The 19922-nt window shown below is 42.9% G+C and overlaps 1 protein-coding gene across 1 annotated transcript in view; it reads right to left on the reverse strand.

Annotated features, from left to right (window-relative positions):
- The window catches only part of PLCE1 (phospholipase C epsilon 1), a 247136-nt gene that overhangs the window by 58285 nt on the left and 168929 nt on the right, over positions 1-19922 (reverse strand). Inside the window, exons 5-7 of the mRNA XM_023754835.1 lie at positions 16506-16764; positions 14549-14754; positions 5171-5958 (exon numbers count right to left, since the gene is read on the reverse strand). Of these exons, the coding sequence (XP_023610603.1) occupies positions 5171-5958; positions 14549-14754; positions 16506-16764 (1253 nt within the window). The remainder of the gene's footprint in view (positions 1-5170; positions 5959-14548; positions 14755-16505; positions 16765-19922) is intronic.

The raw sequence follows: 19922 nt of genomic DNA on the forward strand, positions 1-19922 counted from the left end.
CATCGTCTGCGACCAAACGACTCCGCAGTGCGCGTCCATGCTGGAGCTTCATACGCTCCATCCTCCTGCAGAAGTATTGGGCCTCTTATATGTGATTTCCACAAGCAATGTGGAAGTAAATACATGCGTTCCTCCCACGAAATTCCCAGGGATTGTTTTTACAAAGCAGCCACTGAGGAATAACAATCTGGCCACCCAAGTGGCTCTATTTTCTAATCCTCAGGACTCTGTGGGGGATTTCATCACATCCTCTGCAGTCCTGGTCACCTCCCTGCTGAGTTCCAGTGACGTGCTTTAATAGGGCCATGTTCAACTGGTATTAACAAAAATAATTTCCCTTCCCATTTTCCAAGGTTATATACAGAATTACCACTACAAAAAAATTCATTAAGACATATTTTGCAAATTAGGGCTTTGGAGGACTTGGGTGTGTGTGAAATATATTTAAGTAAAATCAATCCTTATTTTTTATTGTTTTACTCTAGGTATTTTCACATTGTTTGATGCTTGGGACAGTCTGATTTAAAGATAGGGTATGTGGCATACCTAAAATTCACTCTGGAGGGTTCTGAGGAACACCTCAAAGAGTTGGGCTGCCATCCTCCCAAGTGACTAATATCCGAGAATAGAGCGCCCAGGGACTCAGAACACCAGGCATAGTATGATGCCGGGAGCAGCAAAAACACACTCGAAGGGCAGGCAGTGACCTACAGTAGCTGTTTCTCCTAAGGCAATGCCATATAACATGCAGTGAGCAGCAAAAATTTATTTATTGAATTAAATATTAATAGTTCAATTGATAATGGTAAAAAATTCTCCCTATAAGTTAGGAAACCCAGTTAATAAAAATACAAAAAGTTGCATATGAATTAAAGATATTGATAGCTCACAGGTTGCATAAATACTTTCCATTTACTACCTTTATTTTCTGCAAATGTTTAAGGCTAGTCCTCCTTTGTAGTTCCAAAGAAGTGGCTGTAAATGGATTTTGCTTTGTAAATAATAAAGAGGCCGTGTGTGTGTGTGTGTGTGTGTGTGCGCGCGTGTGCGCGCGCGCGCCTGCTCCTTCTTCCTAATGTTCAATGACTGTCTGATTTTATGACTTGAGTTGTGACCTATCACTTCCTGCATCCTGTTCAGGATCCCAGGATGCTGAGCAAATTAGGTACTTGATGTGGGAAACTTTTGGTGCTCTCTTGTAGTGGATATCTGTGATTTATACCTGTCCATTAATCATTTCTCTTTTCTCTAACCATACCCCAATTTTACTTTATCCCTTATTCCCTGGATATAGTCAGGGGTTTAACATCCCTTGACCAATGGTTGACACAGGATCCAAAGAAACCCATCAGAACTTCCCTCCTTGGAAGAAGAATCTTGAATGCAGTGATGCGAGAATAAAAATGGCTGGAGATCATTCCACCTGGTGTAGGCTTGCTGAAGAAAGTCCCGGCTAACAGGTCCCTACAATTGGCTCCAAAGTAGCCAATGACCCAATTTCATAAATAGGTTTTATCTACCTTACTGAATAGCATACTCTACATACAAAAGAAATTTTGTAAAAATTTTATCTATGGGTCTTAACTAATACATTTTCTAAAATTTAATAACTCCATTAAAATTTAAAACTCTGCAAAAGATACTATTAAGACAATTAGAAGACAAGCCACCGAATGGGAGAAAATATTTGCAAAAGAAACATCTGATAAAGGACTGCAATCCAAAATATACAAAGAAATCTTAACATTCAACAAGAAGAAGGCAATCAACCTGATTTAAAAAACGGGCCAAAGACCGTAACAGATACTTCAGCAAAGAAGACATACAGATGGCAAGTAAACATACCCAGAGTGAATACTAAGGTAAACTGTGGACTTTGGGTGATTATGACGTGTCAATGTAGGCTCATCGTTTGTAAGAAAATGTACCATTTTGGTGCCTGATGCTGACTATAGGGGAGCCTATGCATGCATGCTGGCGGGAGGTTCATGGAAAATCAATGTACCATTCTCTCAATTTTATTGTAAAACCAAAACTGCTCTAAAAAGGAAGTCTCTAATGAGAAATGTAATAGACCCAATTACCTTCTGTGTATAAATGAGTCTGCCTCTACTGCTTTGGCTTCTCTAAATCAGAACATCCCAACATGGGCCAGACTTTAGTCTTAACGAAAATATCTTAGGCCTGAAAAAGGCAGGATTCCTTTGTTTAATCTTTAAAGGAGATGTTCTGGGATCTAAAACGTGGTTAGAATCTTTCTTTCATTTTATACAAAACAATAACCTTGTTTGGGATGGGTGAAGGATACACCTTCTATTTTTAATTTGGGAGAAGGACTACTGTGATGAAAGCACATTCTCAGTTTTAGAAAAAAGTTCATGTGGAAGTTGAGGATCAGGAAATCGATTCCTTAAAAGATATTCATGCCCTAACGGGTTTGGCTCAGTAGATAGAGCATCAGCTTGTGGACTGAAAGGTCCCAGGTTCGATTCCGGTCAAGGGCATGTACCTTGGTTGTGGGCACATCCCCAGTAGGAGGTGTGCAGGAGGCAGCTGATCGATGTTTCTCTCTCATCGATGTTTCTAACTCTCTATCCTTCTCCCTTTCTCTCTGTAAAAAATCAATAAAATATATTTTTTTAAAAAAGATATTCATGCACTTTTACCTCTTAGCATATCTTTGCACATGATATATTGAAGACAGTTAAACTAATCTAATCCTTTGAATAAATCCTTATTTTTTTTGAAGATAGCCAGATTTGTTTCTGTTGCTTACTACCAAAGAAGTCTGTCTACCTGGTAATCCTATACTTAACCTTCTCAGCTTCCAAGAGATCTTTCCAAATACCCAGGATTATGTGTTCTTAGCTCTGCCCATGATAATCTTGAGCCAAAGTTTTTGATACTAGTTTTTCCTCTACACTTCACATCAAATCTCTGTATGGTTTACTTTCTTTTACTTTCCTGTATTCCTAGGCTTCATTACAAATGTCACTATTTCTTCTTGACTTTTTTTTTATCTCCTGCTACTATTTCCATTAGATCAATTTACTAAAATTAAAATACTTTTATTTGAAGGTAACGTCGCATGCATTCATCACACAAGGGGACTCGAATGTTAGAAATATTATTTTCCATACAAGCTCTTCCCAAATTAGAGATAAAGAAATACTCTTGCAGGGCCCTTAAAAGAAGTTTGGAAGAACTCAAGACTTCTTTAAAAATACATTTCTTTAACTTAAATATACATTTAAATAGGTTTCTTTTGTACTTGGGAATCCTCCGAGCCTTAAATGTGCTAAGCCTTATTATAAGTCACCCAGAGGGGCATTTGCATGCTGCCTATTTGACCTTTTGTTCTCCGAGTACCAAATTAGCATCATTTTGATGTTCCCTAAGATAGTCTGAGAACAAGTCTGTATAATAGGAAAATCGTCAGTTTGTTGACCAAGAAATCTCTAGTGTTTATTTCTAAGACATGTTGCCTGCCTTCCTAGGCAGTTCACGTAGAACAACGTTTTGAGGAAGAACATCACCTGTTTTCAGAAGAGACTGAGATATATGGAGTTGTTTTGCCCTTACACTGTAACCACTTGGTTCCATGCAGGGAGGAGGGACCAGGGTTTGGTGGGGGAAGGGAGAGGTGCAGCCGGGTTTGCCGCTGATAGGACTGTCTGCTCCAGGTTACCTCCTGTGTCTTTGCTCTAGCACCACCTCTTCCTTCTTCTCATAAGCTGTTCATGGTCTGAGCTGGTGCCTCTTTCAGTAAAAACTGAGAAACCAAGTACACTTTATGGGTTAATTCAGCTACTTTATGCTCTAAGCTTGGGAAGGAAACAAATGGAGCCAATAAATCACATAGGCTTTGTGCCTGTGGTTGTAATTGAGCTCAAAGACTTTGGATAATTTATGGCCAGGTTGACTGGATTTCCATGATTCTATAAGGCTGCGGAATGATTTTAAGTAAAAATCAATATTCATAATCGCTCCTGAAGACCCTTCCTCCAAGCAGCTGACAGCACTGAAAGCTCCCTGTGGAGTAGATAGGAAGCAGGTATTCTGGTTCCCACTTTAGATGAATTAACTAAAACTGGCTTTGTGCTGTGCAGCATTAGCATACCCGTGTATGTAGGCCTATGTGCTTATTAATTAATTAATCAAGGTACTTATTCAGGACATGATCTCTCTTCAGAGGTATTGCATGGGCACGAGGAAGCGGGAAAGCAGGAGAATTATATGCACCTCTCTTTACATCCCGCAGGGGAAATGTGTCTACTTGTCAGAAACATGTTAGAACTGTGGAAAGTACGTGAAATCAGTCGTTTTAGTACTTTAAGTCATAGTTCTATTTGTTCTGTGACACTAGTAAAAAAGTTAAGTCCCCTCCTTCTCCCAGAGATAGAAAAACATAAAAAAGAGAAACCGATTGCTTTGATACAGCTCGTTTGACAATGCTATCTACAGTGTCGCCTTGTAGCGGGGCCTGTGACTGTTTCCAGTCTCTGCCCAGCTTTCTCCACAAGCACGGTGTCTCTTCTCACCACCTCCTTCAGCCCAGTCCCACTGTCAGTCCTGAACACAGTGGGGGGTGTGACCGTACCTGATAATTTAGGGTTAATGAGAGACTCAGGTTCAGCAGCCGACTGTGAGGAACTACCTCCCAAAGCTGCTTCCACTGCGAACCTTGTTGGGAGGAACTCCACGTGAGTTATCCCACACTTGGGAAAGTTTCTGTTGACCTTAGAAGTTCTATAGTTAGAAATACAGTCAGTTAAATAACTTCCCAAGAGTCACGTAGCATATTAGGTGGTGGAGCAGGATTTGTATTCCCAAAGCCAAGGTTTCCAATGTATCAGTTAGTCCCTAATTAATAACAAAAGTGTTCAGATCACAATGCTTTCAATGGAAACTTTAAGGGAAAATGCTTTTACATTAACTGGTTTCTTTCCAGATGTGAGAGGTACAATGACCACAGTCACTATTTTCTTACCAAATAATAATAGGACTTACTATGAGCCAATATCCTTTATATATATGAATTTACATTATGCCTTTACACATATTAACTCAATGAAACCTTAGAGCCACCCTATGAATAGGTATTGCTGTTATTCTCATTTTATAGATAAAGACTGAGCACAGAGAGGCTAAGTAAAAGCTGCCCACTAACACTCAGGTAGGAAGTGACTGAGCTGGGAGAATGAGCCCTGGTGGTCTAGTTGCCAAGATTTATACCTGGAGAATGATGCTATTGAGGAGAGAGGGAAGGTCACACCCCTTACCTGATAGAGGCTGACGTACTGTTTCCGCAGCCACTGCTGTCTTTGGTCAGGGAACTTCCTCATCTTTCTCACAGCTTTAGTGAGTTCCAACAATCCACTGAAGAGCATTTTAGCTGTGTGCTTTGGTGCCACAAAGTGCAGTAATCTATTGTCCGTGGTCTGAAGCCCATAGAGCAGTGTCACACCAGTCTCCGAGAGAAACATGCTACTCAGTTTGTTCTGAACACACACAGTGTGTATATCAATGCTAGGGTGCCCCATGTACACAGCCTTTACGGAAAACAGATCCAAGACCCCCTCCGCCAGGCCACTTAATCCAGCATTGCCCAGTAACGGGAATTTGCCAGGCTCGGACGTGGCAGCAGGCATACCAAGTTTTGCTTTTGCACTGGCTGGGGAGGCCGTGGTGGGCTTTATCCAGGTCAAGGTGCTATTGTCAGGCTGAAGTTGGAGGAAGCAGCGGGCAGAGAGGTGTGTGTCCTGATCATAGTGGATGACCGTGGCCCCCTGCAGCAGGAACTGGTGCACGTCAGCTCGGATGGACAGCACGTACCATGGGATGAGCTCTATCCCGTGGTCAAAGGCCTTCTGTGGCTCTTCTAATCCATGAGGGTCCCACTCTTTGGGCTGCTCAAAGATGTCATTTTCTGTATCCAGCAAATCTCCAATTACAAACCTGATGGAAAGAGATACAAATTTGGTCTGTCTTATAAGCAGAAGTGAGAACAACACAAAGCCTTTCACTGACACTGGACAGCATTTTTTATTCCACTATGAATTCAAATTAGCATAGAAAGCATAAAATGCTAAAAGTCACAGTAATTTCTTATAGCTATCCTTGTATTCTAAAACCTTATATATAGTGATATTATAAACACAGGGATAAGGAAAGAAATTACTAGATTAGTTATGTATTTTAACGTCAACAGCAATCATCATTATGTATTCATTTTCCCTTTTGTGTCAGGAACTGTGTTAAATATTCTTACATACATTTTTGCACTTGACCCTACTTTCGAAGTAAGGTTTCTTGCTATTTTTTTTTTTAAATCCTACGAAGACACCTGAGGTTCAGAAGGGGTGGGTAACTCACTCCAGGTTACCCAAGCTCAGAAGAGGCCTACCTGAGGCAGGATTCTGGTCTGTCTGACTCTTTGGCCTGGAACCTTCATCACTAGGTTCTTTTGCCTTCAATTTGATCATTAACAAGAGTCATGACCTGAATACAGCAGGGCTAACGTAGGCAAACCAAGACTTAATAAGCTGGCCTGAGAAGAGCCTCTGTTAAAAATCAAACACAATTAGTTCAAAGACACTCGCTGGGAAATAGAGTCATGGTGGCCAGAGGAGCAAAACAGGTCTCCCTGACACAACCTGAGATTCTCACTGGGTGTGTGTGCACACGCGCGTGCACACAAAGGACTTGTCTGCTTAGAAAAGTTAGCATGTTTCCTTCCCTGAGTGAGGAACCTGTGTTTTTAGAGCAAGAAAAACCTGAGGGTGGAGAGGGGGGAAGGCAAGGGAGATCACTGCCTCCTTTCTAGCTGGTCGCCTGGGTAGGAACATGCCCAAGAGAGATTCATTCTCTTCAAAGCATGAGGGATTGTTAGTAAGAGCGAGGTTTCTGCTGTTTGACCCACACACATTACAAGCAAAGGGGTGAGTAAAACTGAGAAGGAGCAGGTCCACACATGTCTGGGAAGGAATGTTCCCATCGTCCTGAGGCACTTGGGCAGCCCACTGCCTCTTGGGGAAGCATGAGCAGCAGCAGCACTGGGCTTCTTGGACTCAGTCTAGATTCTGGTCCCCGAGCAAGATCCCAGTCCTGCTTCCAAATAGCAGGTCTTCCTCCTCGCCTCACATAAATAGATATCCTTAAAAAAAGGAAAGAAACCTATAGGAGATCTCACAAATCTGATGGTGAGAATATCCTTTCAGATTACCCACCCTGGAAACAACCCAAATGTTCAGCAACGATAAAATGGATAAAATATGGCGTACTCATACAATGTAATTCTGCACAGCAATGAAAATAACACCCAACAGCTAACTATGTGCAACAACCTGGGCAAATTGTAAGCAAGACACACAAGAAATAATACTACATTTATATACATGTAAATTTCTAAATCAGGAAAAAATGTAGAAATGCATAATAGTGGTAAAATTATAAAGAAAAGCAGGACGTATTATCATAAAATTGACAGCAGTGAATTTTTCTCTAGGGGGGGAATTGGTGACATAATTAAGAAGGGAAATAAGGGGTTTATGGGAGCTGGTAATGTTTCCACTCTGGGTGGTAGTTATGTACATATTTACTTGATAATTATTCAAATACATTAGTTTTTAAGGAAATGTTAAATTTTAGAATAGTTTTAGATATGTAGAGAAATTGCAAAGTGAGTATACCTCTGCATCCACTTTCCACTATTATTAACATCTTATATTAAGGATGGTATATTTGACACAATTCATAAACCAATACTTATACATTACTATTCACAACAGTCCATACTCTATTTAGATTTCCTTCATTTTTTTACCCATGTCCTTTTTCTGTTCCAGGACTCCATCCAGGACACCACATTATATTTAGTTGTCCTGTTTCTTTAGGCTCCTCTTAGACATGATGGTTTCTCAGCCTTTCCTTGTTTTTGATGATCTTGACAGTTTTGAGAGACACTGCTCAGGTATTTTGTAGAATGTCCCTCAATTAGAATTTGCCTGATATTTTTCTTATAAGTAGACTGGGGTCCGAGGTTCTGGGCAGGAAGCCCACAGAGGGAGTGCCATTCTCATCACGTTATATCCAGGGAACAGACTGTCAACATGACTTACCCCCGTTGACGCTGACCTGGGTGAGAGGGTGCTGGTCATGGGCTGTTTTTTATTTAAAAACCTCCTCTCTATACTGTCCTCTTTGGAAGGAAGTCACTAGGCGTAGCCCACGTGTAAGGAGTGAGGAGTTATGCTCTACCTCCTACAGGGCAGAGTATCTAATAAGTTATTTGGAATTATCCCTTCTCCCCCATTTGTTTATTTATCATTTATAAATATGAACTCGTGCATATTTATTTAACACTTTAGGTTATAATCTAATGCTACTTTATTTTGCTCAAATTGGCCATTGGGAGCTTTTGCAGTCGGCTCTTGTGTACTTTTTTAAAAAACAGCCCATGACCAACACTCCCTCGGCCAGGTCAGCGTCCACGGGGTAAGTCATGTTGACAGTCTGTTTTGTTGTTTTTCTAAGCACATCTCTACTTTCTGGCACAACAACATGTTCCTGGCTCATCTTGTGTGTTTCCAGCCCCTGTCTTAGAATCAGCCACTTCTCCAAGGAGCTTTGCTTTTTTCTCTTGAAGAAAGTTATTAGAAATCGAGATCTGGTTGCTCTGTGCAAAAATACATTCTACTTTATGCACTTAATGTTCCATTTCCACATAAAAAGGTGAAGAAAGAAAGAAAAAAAAGTCCTTTGTAGACACTTAGTTCCATCCTTATGAAATTGCTCTCAGTACAATGGAAAACCAATACTTGTGTCCTCTTACATATACTATACTGATGCCCAGGCCCCCCACATATAGCATGTGATTAGGAACACGCCCTCTAGAATCACTCTACGTCTAATGGTCAGCTCCACCACCTATTTGCTGGGTGACCTAGTCAAATCACTCAACTTCTCTGAGCCTCACTTTACCTATCAGTTACTGGCAAAAAGACAATACCCATTTCACAGATAAATGATGAAGTTCAAATAAAATAATGCTCGTAAAGCACACAGCACAGCATCTGGCTCAGTGAAGTATACCACTATGATTAAGTATAGGAAGACGGAGGTTTCTTCCCTCCCACCTCTCCTTCCCCACTTCCGTTCCTGAGCCTAACCCGGCCCAGCTGTTCCTCTAGAGGGGCTTTCTTTAGACCACATCCAAGCCCTTTAATCTTTTTATTTCCTTTCTTTGGAACCATTTCCACATTCTCCATGTCATCATTTTTGTTTTTGTTTTGTTTTGTTTTTAAAGTACAAAAAGGATTCAATTGGGAAGTGTTAGTACCCATGAAACACAACATATGTTAAGCTGGACTTAAATTTCTGATTTTCATTTAGCAAGAGAAATGGTGTTTCCCATATTTTGTTTAGTTTGAGTTCTGAACTAAATCAAGTATTTTCCAGCCAAAAAAACAAACACCCACAAAAAAACCAAAACCCCTTCAAGCATTAATTATGAAGAATAGTGTCTGGAAAGGAAAACTCTAAGCTTTTCTGGAGCCCATTTCTGCTGCTCAGAGATGGTGGGAGCTGGGAGAGGGTATAGACACCCTTTCTTGGAGTCAGTTCCTCCCTCCCTCCCTCCCTCCCTCCCTCCCTCCCTCCCTCCCTCCCTCCCTTCCTTTCTTCTTTTCAGAACAAAAGAACGAATGCTCAGTGTTAATATTCCATTACAAAGCATTCTTCCAGGGACAAGCGTCCAGATAAAACTGACAATTGTCTGTAAAGAAATAAGTTCCTTTAGAGAAGGAACCTAGCAGCTTTGTCTCTTAGTGGATTTTATGCACTTCTGTACCTGACCCTCTCAGGAGACACGTTTCTGTGGGTTTACAAAAAGGAATAAGGTGGAAGTTAAAGATTTATTTAGGAACCAAATAACATTAACTAAATGTCAAAGATGTGGTTTACCGGTAAAGAAACTACCTTGTCAAACAAGTCATATGTCTTGAGAGGACAACGGAGTAAAAAGAGAAGGAAAGTTTGTATTCCACCCCTGAGGGCTTCTGTAGCAGCCTCCAGTTAGAAACCATAAATTGATGGATAAACACTTTTCTAATGTTCCCTGATGAAAATATCCTATTAGGGGACAAGTGTATTTTCTTAATAACCCTTCATGACTTCCTACAAAGTTAATATGATTACATGAACATACTTCATCAGGTGATAAGCCTAAATTAATTTTGTAAGATCAGAGAAAATGTGTACCTTTTCCAAAGGACTAACTATAGCTGCTCTCTAATAACATCTAGACTTTTAAGCTTGCTTCTGGCAAGTTCTTGCTTTTAATTAACCTAGCACTTTCCTCAACAACCGGCAGCTTCTAAATCATATCTGGGTGGTGTGTGGACTTCGGAGCCTGTTAGCCTGAGGTTACATCCTGGCCCTGCTGGGCGAGAGATCACGAGGAAAATGCAACTGCTGTCAGGATTAAATAATGTAACATATGTAAAATATTACGACAAAGTTTCTTAAAAGTGGCTCTCAATAAATAATAGCATGTTAAATATTACTAATGTCATTATTGTCAGGATTGTATTTACAACGTCAGTATGAGGCTCTGGACCCAGAATGGATTCCCAAGTCCTGGAAACAGTGCCTGCTGGTCTGCTTTCAGTGACTTTATCAAACACCCCACGCCCGCCTCGTGTGTCCAGCGCTTCATTTCAGAGTCGCAGTCACTTGGGCTAAAGAAACTGTTCCTGGTACTGGGACACAGAGGTTACAATGTGAGCATTTCAACATGGCTTCACAGGTTTTGTAAAAGAAATATTTACATTTTTGAGCTTTTCTCCCTCCTCCTAAGAGTGCTTAGAAGCAGGATCTGGAAAATGGGAAGCGGAAGAGAAATGTTCTTAGGATGTAGAAGATAAAACCATTAGGAAGAGAACAAGAGAATAAGCAGAAGGCTGGAAATAAAAATGTCATGAGAGGTGACAGGATTAGGTAAGAAATTTATCACTTGAAGGAACCCCCAGCAAAAGGAAAAGATGGTGAAGGCGAAGGGAAAGCTCAGAGGCTTGGTCTCTGAGGCTCAACCAAAGGTAACACTCCTGAAGGTATTTTAGAAAGGTGGACACGTTTAATTAACACCCCACCCCAAAACAAGTAAAGGTTGTTATAAAAAAAGAGCCATATGAAATGCATTATTTTTTCTATTCAGGGATGATATTTCCCTTACAGTAGGATTTAAGGAATGAATTTTTGCCAGATCTCAATATGAAGAAAAGGTTTTCCCAAACATCTGTTTGATTTTTCTTACAAATATTGTGAAACTTGTGATAAATCATGACTCCATCTTCCCTCTGGCCATTATGAATCTCAGAACAAAATTAAGTCACTATAAAGAATGTAGAGCATACATTTTTGTATTATTTCTCCCTAACTTATTTTCCTTAATATCTTCAATTATTTATATTTATTCTCATAGGCATCTACAAATTTTTGTGTGGAAGGAGGTAGATATATACATAGATACCTACACAGGTTAATAGAGGTAGATAGAGGTTAAGACCTTAAATGGCTATGAGATGCTCCTTGGGTAGACATGTGCTTATTTGTAGGTGGTCCCCTGATACTGTATATGCTAACACATATATGATGCTATATATATATATATATATAATATATACACACACACACATATATATACACACATATACATATATACATACACACACACACACACACATATATGTATAATACTAATGTCAACACACTGTTAGTGAGAAAACTTTCAAGTAATCTTTGAACTGAGACAAACTTAAAAGAAAGCTACCTGTGAGACATTTGAGCTTTAGGGCTGGGACACTGGTGAGGGCACTAACAGTTCATCTCTGAGCACCTGAGTCCTCTGTGGAGGAATGAGCAAGAAGTGAGGTCTGGAAGGAGGCCCGAAGAAATTTGGAATATAGGTTTACCTCCTTAAAACATGATAGCATTCGGGGTTCAGATACAAAGCATTCATTTCTGTGTTCACCACTGCGTCTAAGTATTCAGTACTCCAATTCCAAATAAATTATTTTCTGAAAACACTGTCACTCTTTCCATCGTAGGCTCACATACATACACAGACAACCGGGAAAGACTCTGCAAAATGAAAGCAATGGCTTACGAACACACACACACACACACACACACACACACACACACACACACGTATAAGGACCCTAAGACAACGGCAATGTCTGACTCATGAGTACTGATTACAATAAAACCTTTCGTGGCAGAGATGCCAACACCAGTAGACCTCACAGTTTTGGAGGTGCTGAAGGATTCATTCCTCCAGCTGGGCCAGGCTCTGCCATTTGAGATGGGCTTGACCGTGACTAAACGGCCTTGAAGAGAAGCAACGCATGCCCCCCTGGTTTCTGGTCTTCCATTTGGTTGTGGGTAAGCACATCTGGCTAGTTTGCAATGCCTGCTGAAAAATAGCAACTGGGACAACTAAACAGTTGCAAAGCTGAGGTTGTCAATCTCACAGAGCTGTGTTTCTGAAAGCGAGATCCTTGACCACCTGACTTAGAATCACTCAAAGGTTGGGGGAAGCTGCTAAAAATACTCTCTAGGTCTCACTCTACCCCTACTAAATCACTGTATTTCATTTAAAAATGTTAATACTCACCACTGCTGTGTTCCACTCAGTGATTATTAAAAACTATTTACATAGCAACTATGAAATAAACAAAGGGACCATGGTTCTAATCCTGAAATTTAATTGGTTGAATTTTTAGAAATAGCAGGGTAACTCTAGTTTCCTTTAGAGCAGCGGTTCTCAACCTGTGGGTCGCGACCCCTTTGGCAGTCGAACGACCCTTTCACAGGGGTCGCCTAAGACCAACCTGCATATCAAATATTTACATTACGATTCATAACAGTAGCAACATTACAGTTATGAAGTGGCAATGAAAATAATTTTATGGTTGGGTCACAACATGAGGAACTGTATTTAAAGGGCCAGAAGGTTGAGAACCCCTTCCTTAGAGGGCTAACTGATGGCAAGAAATTAGATTATAAGCAGTAATTTTAGAACAAAGCAGCCAAATTAAAAAGAAAAATTCTTTGAACACGAGTGACAGGGCTGCTGGGGAGTCTCTGAGAAGCCATAACCTCCCCTTGGGACCTCCAGGCTGGGTGGGGAGGACAGAGCCTCCAGGAGCAAAGGGGGCCATCTGAGGCCAGGATGGAGACAGGAGGTTGAGCCAGGTAGGGGAATCAGGGCTGCAGACAGGATCAGGAAGGAACCGAGGACCAGGAAGTGCCAGGACCAGTGCCCGGAGGTCCCCTCTCATGTGTGCTGCCACCAGTCACTCTTCCCGAGTGAGGGATCCGAGAATGTGCCAAGCATCCCGCTGACCTGGGCCAGGTGGTCCTGTATATAGGGTCCATGTGCAATAGGGAGGAATGTCTTCTATTTTTTGCTGCTCCCTCCCTGTCACTGTCTGGGGCAGGGGGAGAAGGTATTTTCGAGAGATAGCACAGGCACCACAAATAAAAGTTGTGAAGTTGCAAAAAAAAAAAAAAAAAAAAAAGAGCGTCCCGCCAGCCAAATGTCTCCTCCCTTACCCCTGGCCAGCCCGCCCCTGATCAAACACCTCCAACCCCAATAGGGGGCAGGGCAGGGTGGCCAACCTCCTGCAGCCCCTCCCCCTGGCCGGCCATCCCCTGATGGGCCCCCACCACCCAGATTGGGTCGCAGCCCCTCCCCTTGGCTAGCGCCCCTCCCCCCCCCCCCCCCCCAGAAAAAGGAGGGTGGCCCCCCCCCTCAATTATGGGGGGGGGGGCGCCCACTTCCGATATACCGCCCCCCAAGGCCCATGCGCTCCAAAGCACCCTCTCAACCCTATTCATGGGGTGGGGCAGACGGGCCACAACCTACAATTAGCTCATATAGAAGAACTGCTCATAAGTCTCCAAAACAAAATGGGGGCGGGGGGCGGCGGTCCTACCGGCCAATCGCCTGTGGCCCTTTCCCCCAGCTGGCCGGCCTGATTGGGTCCTGATAGGGGTATGGCCAACCGGCCAACCTCCCGCCATCTCCTCCCCCAACAGGCCTAGCCCAGATCAGCCCTGATTGGGCCAGGCACTGGGCCTCTAGTATAGTAATAAAGATGTTTTAGAAAAAAAATAAATTCTTGCCCAGCGCGTATGGCTCAGTGGTTTAGCGTTGACCTATGAACTAAGAGGTAACAGTCTGATTCCTAGTCAGGGCACATGCGTGGGTTGCAGGCTCAATCCCCAGTGTGGAGTGTGCAGGAGGCAGCCGATCAATGATTCTCTCTCACCATTGATATTTCTAACTCTCTCCTTCTCCCTTCCTCTCTGAAATCAATAAAAATATATTAAAAACATTCGAATTCAGAATTGGTAATGATGGGAGAGAAAGAAGCATTGCTTACTGATAAAGGTAGGTTTTCTTAGACATCTACCTGAAACCAAACCGAAGTAGGAAGAAGGAGCAATGAGCACCCTTCTTCCCGTTAAAATGCAAACTCACTGGCAGCGAGCTTTGTCCTTCAGGGAGTTTTTCCGAGAGCCGCTCCCCTCACTGGGGCTGTCCTCGTCCTCCGCCTCCAGACTGCGGCTGCAGCTCCTGATGATCTGAAAGATGCTGTTGACGGTGGACTCTTTTTCCGAATTCTTCAAGCCATTTTGTCCCACGCGTTGTAAAAAATTATCTTGTCCACTGTAGTCGGCTACAAACTGGAAAAATATACCAAGAGATGATTATTGCAATGTCATACAGTACATCTAAATAACCTACGTGACTAGAGAAATGAAATCATAATAGTCATAAATAATGGTATTTGTGCCTATTTTATTGGGAAAAAACAAGAACCTCCAGGAAACACATTTTTTCCCCTTTCACCACATGAACTATCAAAACTTACTCTTGTTTTCACTAAGACAACTTTAGTCCCTCTAGGAACTAACACTGCACTTGGGATTGAAAACACAAAAAGCAATATTATTCCAAGGTTCCCTAGAGAGATTAGCCACTTCACCGCGGAAGGGCAGGGAGAATTGAGAAAAACCATGAAAAAGTATACTGTACTCCGGAACCAGGTAAAATCACTGAGCAAGGTGGCGTTTGCTTTACTTCCCATGTGTCCTAAGGTGACACAGAGGCTTCCTGGGCGTGTTTGCACTCTTGTCCTCTGTGTCTTGACGGGAAGTTTCTCCCACCCCCTGCTGCAGTGGGGCCTTGAGATGTGGTGTTCCCTCCTTCTGAAGCACGAGGGAGCTGGTGTGGGTGCGGCCGGGGGACTTGCTTTCAGGGTTCTCCTTCATTTCTTACACTTTCATTCCCCTTAAATAAGCCGAGATGGAGCCGGCTGAGTTGCCTGTAACCATCAGGAGCTGTCATGTCTCCCTGATACCAGGAGACGCCTTTGTGACCAGGTGACATAGAAGAGGCTGACGTTTTACAAGAGTCTTCCCACTGTCACAGAGAGGGAGTGCGTGTGCGTGTGCGTGTGCGTGTAAGATCAGTGGGTACTGCCCCCATGGTGAGAATGACCCTTCCAGGTGTGTCCCACAACTGAATCGAGTTCCAGGACTCCTCAAAATTCTCCATGAAGTTATCCTCCCATTTAGTCTCTCCTTTCATTTCTCCACCTAAAATAGGGAGGTTTCTTACCTTCGTCCAGTTTCTCAGTGTCCCTCCTCTCCAGTGCCTAATGCCCCAAGGCAAAGCTCACATGGTCCTCTCCTCTCTGGGAGTCAGAAACAGGAAGCAATGGGCCTGGGACAAGTGAGGCAGCCATGGCCAGCAGCCTGGAGCCCATCTTCAGATGAGGCACCAGCTTTTCCATCGTCCCCCCCGCCCCCACCACAAAGAAAGAGAGGAAGGCACTGCTGACTTGCCCACATTCTTACTTCTGCCGATTTGGAAAAGTTAATACTCTCACCTGACTTCCTTTATCCTCTGCATCCAGACATCCTCAACCAATGAGACAGAAGAAAACCCCATCAACCTTAAGAAAAAAATCAGAAAGCAATGCCCATTTCCACTGGTACCTTCACAAAGTTCCACTAAAGCTAACTTAACCAGCCCTGGCTGGGTTTGCTCAGTGGATAGAGCGTTGGCCTGTGGACTGAAGGGTCCCAGGTTCGATTCCAGTCAGGGGCACATGCCCGGGGTTGTGGGCTCGATCCCCGGAAGGGGGCATGCAGGAGGCAGTGGATCCATGATTCTCTCTCATCATGGATGTTTTTCTCCCTCTCCCTCTCTCTCTCCCTCTCCCTTCCCTTCTGAAATCAATTAAAAAAAAAAAAAGCTAACTTAACTATACTAAGCCCCAAACAGTGCCGGTTGGTGTTCTGTTCTCTGTGATCTGCACAGCAGTAACAACAGACCCCTGGGGTCAAGGAGGCATCCCTCCTCACTGAAATGAGTGACAGCCAGGGACAGCAGTGAGGCTCCGGATCGCAAGGACTGCGAAAGGCCTCACCTCTAGAGTTTCCTCCTGGGAATTGTATCTGGGGCAGAGCTTCACGAGGCCGGAGGTGCCGTCCAGCACTTCGCAGAGCTCCTTCAGAAACACCCCGCAGAACGGGACCACCCTGCAGCCCGGGATGTGCAGCGCCCGCGTCACCACCTTCCTGTACTCGCAGGAGGATTCGTGCTGAGCCATGGCATCCTTCAGACTCCTCATGGTCTCCAGGTCAGACTGGTCCATGAACTGCCACATTTTTAAAACTTTTCTTGACCTATTTGCAAGTAAATGACACATTTTTTTCAGACGGAAGGAGAAATAATACGGTTTACAGTACATAGCCTAAATTCTATATAGATTCATTCTTTTCCTCTCTGTTTTGATATTTATTTAGGATCCATATCTCTACCTACTCCCCAAATGATGTCTAATATTACTTTTATAAATTGAAACACAAAATGAGACAGGACCGATACAAATGAAAACCCATGTGGAAGGCGTCAGTTTGGAAGGTGGGCACTGAACTTAGGCGGGAGCTTTCCCAGCAGCGATGCCCAGAGGGAAACCTCTGGGGAACAGTGTTTACACCAGTATTGATGGAGGGTTGCCTGCAGAAAATGTGTCATCCACTCCTGTTGATCCTTTCAATGTGACCCCTGGATTTGACAGTCCCTCAGCGGTGCACACGAGGCCTGCTTCAGCCTCTTTGCTTTTACTGACTCCAGCTTTGACATCAAGCCACTGGCCCATCCTGAGGGACATTACCTTGAAGTATTATTTGCATAAAAGGATGTTACATGGGACTTTCCTATTTTGAAATTGCTGCTAAGGAGAGGTTCCAGGTTGTCACTGAAACTGCTCTGCACCCCAGTGGTCTTGTACCCACCACCAGCCACGACTGCATCTGGTCGGCCGGGTAGGGAATACTATCAGTGTTATGGGGAAAGGGGACATCACCCGAAGTTTGGGGGCTTCAAGTGGACTCTTTGGAGAGGTGGACCTGTGTCCTGGGTAGTTTGTGGATCACACAGACTGGTGTGTGACTCTTGCCTGGGAAAGTCTGACAAGAGAAGCTGCCATGTGAGGGAGAAGGTTCCAGTGGGTGTGTCATGCGTTTGCAAAGTCTGAGAGTGTTTCCTGTGAGTCCGGAGTGGACACTGTGCCGGGCAGTTGGCCCTGCACTATCTTAAAAGGTCCGCCTGCCAAATGAGGTGACTCTAGAGGAACGTCTGGGAGGGCAGGGCCTCCGGAGCTGGACCCTGGGGACTGAGGGTGCATTGCCTCTTGCCAGGCAATGGTGCCATGGGAGGTGGAGGATGTTAGGGACATAACTAGAAAAAAACCCCAAATCACCCCATACAGCTCTCTCTATGGGAACACCGAGGCCAGATTACAGCTGTTCCGGTCCAGTAAGACTCCTCCTTCCTCTACCCTGCTTCCTTCTCTGCTCTCCTGTCCACCTTTCCTGCAGGACCCTGAGTTGGAGGGAGGGAGAGAAAAGATAAACCATTCCTTTTCATCCTACTGCAGCTTCCTGAGACTGGTTGGGCTGCAAAATGTGGGAAAAGGGCAAAGCTTTAAATTAACTGAGAGGTTGCAATTTTGATTTATATCAGACTGGATTGAAAATTCATTATGTAATATATACGGTATTTGAAAGAATAAAGAAATATACCGTGACAAACACCCATGTACCAACCTCTCAGTTTAAAAAACAAAACATTAATAATACGTTTGAGTCCTGGCCAACATTGCTAAGTGGTTAGAGCGTCGGCCCGAAATCCGAAGGGTCACAGGTTTGATTCCAGTCAAGGGCACATATGTGGGTTGCAGGTTCCTGACCCCAGTCAGAGCAAGTGTGGTAGGCAACCAATTGCTGTGGGTCTCTCACATCGATGTCTCTCTCTCTCTCTCTCTCCTCTCCACCTTCCCCCTCCCACTCTCTCTAAAATCAATGCAAAAAATATCCTCCAGTGAGGATTAACAACAACAATACGGTTGAGGCCCCAGTGGATTCCTCCATTGAGGACATGCTCCCCCATCTCCCCCACCAAAGGGACCACAGCTGTGACTGCAGTGATCTCATTCCCTAACAGGTCTTATACTTCCACAACATGTGTATATATCATTAAGCAGTTTGTAGAATTGTCTGTTTTGTAAACTGCATATAAATGGTGTCACACTGTACACTCTTAGACGACCTGCTTTTTTTGCAGGGATTCATTCACACTCATGAGCATAGGTGAAGGAAACAGCTCATTAACCACACCAGTGGCTGGGAAAGTGACAGGCTCTCCCACGGTGTAATCCAAGCCAAGGGAGGGAGGGCCAGTTAGCAGGTTTAAAACACTGTGAGGTCAGGAAAATAGAAGTTTTTCCCATTTCACCCCATTAAGTCCAGCTAGTCCTACAACTGGTTTCTTATAGGCTGGTGAAAATCTATTTGGGGGCATGAAAAGGAGGTATAAATAAACGAAGTGAATAAATGAATGAGACATGGTTCTCATTACTTGATCATCCTTTCTGTAACAGAGTAGTCAAACCTCAGCAAAGGTCAATGTTTTTTTTTTGTTAGATTGAGAATTGACACTATTTTAAAACTTTTATTTCTTTTTTTTTTATTATAAACGTACTAGAGCAGTGGTTCTCAACCTTCTGGCCCTTTAAATACAGTTCCTCATGCTGTGACCCAACCATAAAATTATTTTCATTGCTACTTCATAACTGTAATGTTGCTACTATTATGAATCGTAATGTAAATATTTGATATGCAGGATGGTCTTAGGCGAGCCCTGTGAAAGGGTCGTTCGACCGCCAAAGGGGTTGCGACCCACAGGTTGAGAACCACTGAACTAGAGGATCATTGTAGAAAATCTGGAAAATACCAAAAATATAGGAAATCCACCCAAAGATCTACCATCCACATACAACATTAGGTATCTTTCCTTCTAGTATTTATTCTATTTGTGTCTGCCTGGTATAAATATTTTATAAACTTTGATGTATAAATATTGCGGAGGTTATTACATATAGCTTTGTTCCCACATATTTTTGTGTATTATATGTTACTTGTTTTCCAATGATATTAAAAAATTGTCATAAACATTAATTTTGGTGGCTAAATAACATTCCAGTGTATGATGTATCCTATTAGTTCCTTCATTTTTTTTCTTGTTCATTTGGGTTATTTTAAACTGACACCATGACTGAATAAGTATTGTTATATGTAATATTTGTATTTCTAATTGTTTCCTTAAAATAGCTGAGAATTTAGTTTGAGGAAGCAAAATGTACAATTAGAAAACCAAAATCATTTAACAATAAGGCTGCTCTCTCTTTCCATCCAATTGCTTAAAAAAAACGTTAGTTATCTTGATGCAGTTCAATTACTTATAATCTAAATATTTTCAAGCCTGAAGGCACGAACACTAG

This window comes from Myotis lucifugus, unplaced genomic scaffold (genome assembly GCF_000147115.1).
Source record: "Myotis lucifugus unplaced genomic scaffold, Myoluc2.0 scaffold_66, whole genome shotgun sequence".
Classification (NCBI taxonomy): Eukaryota; Metazoa; Chordata; class Mammalia; order Chiroptera; family Vespertilionidae; genus Myotis; species Myotis lucifugus.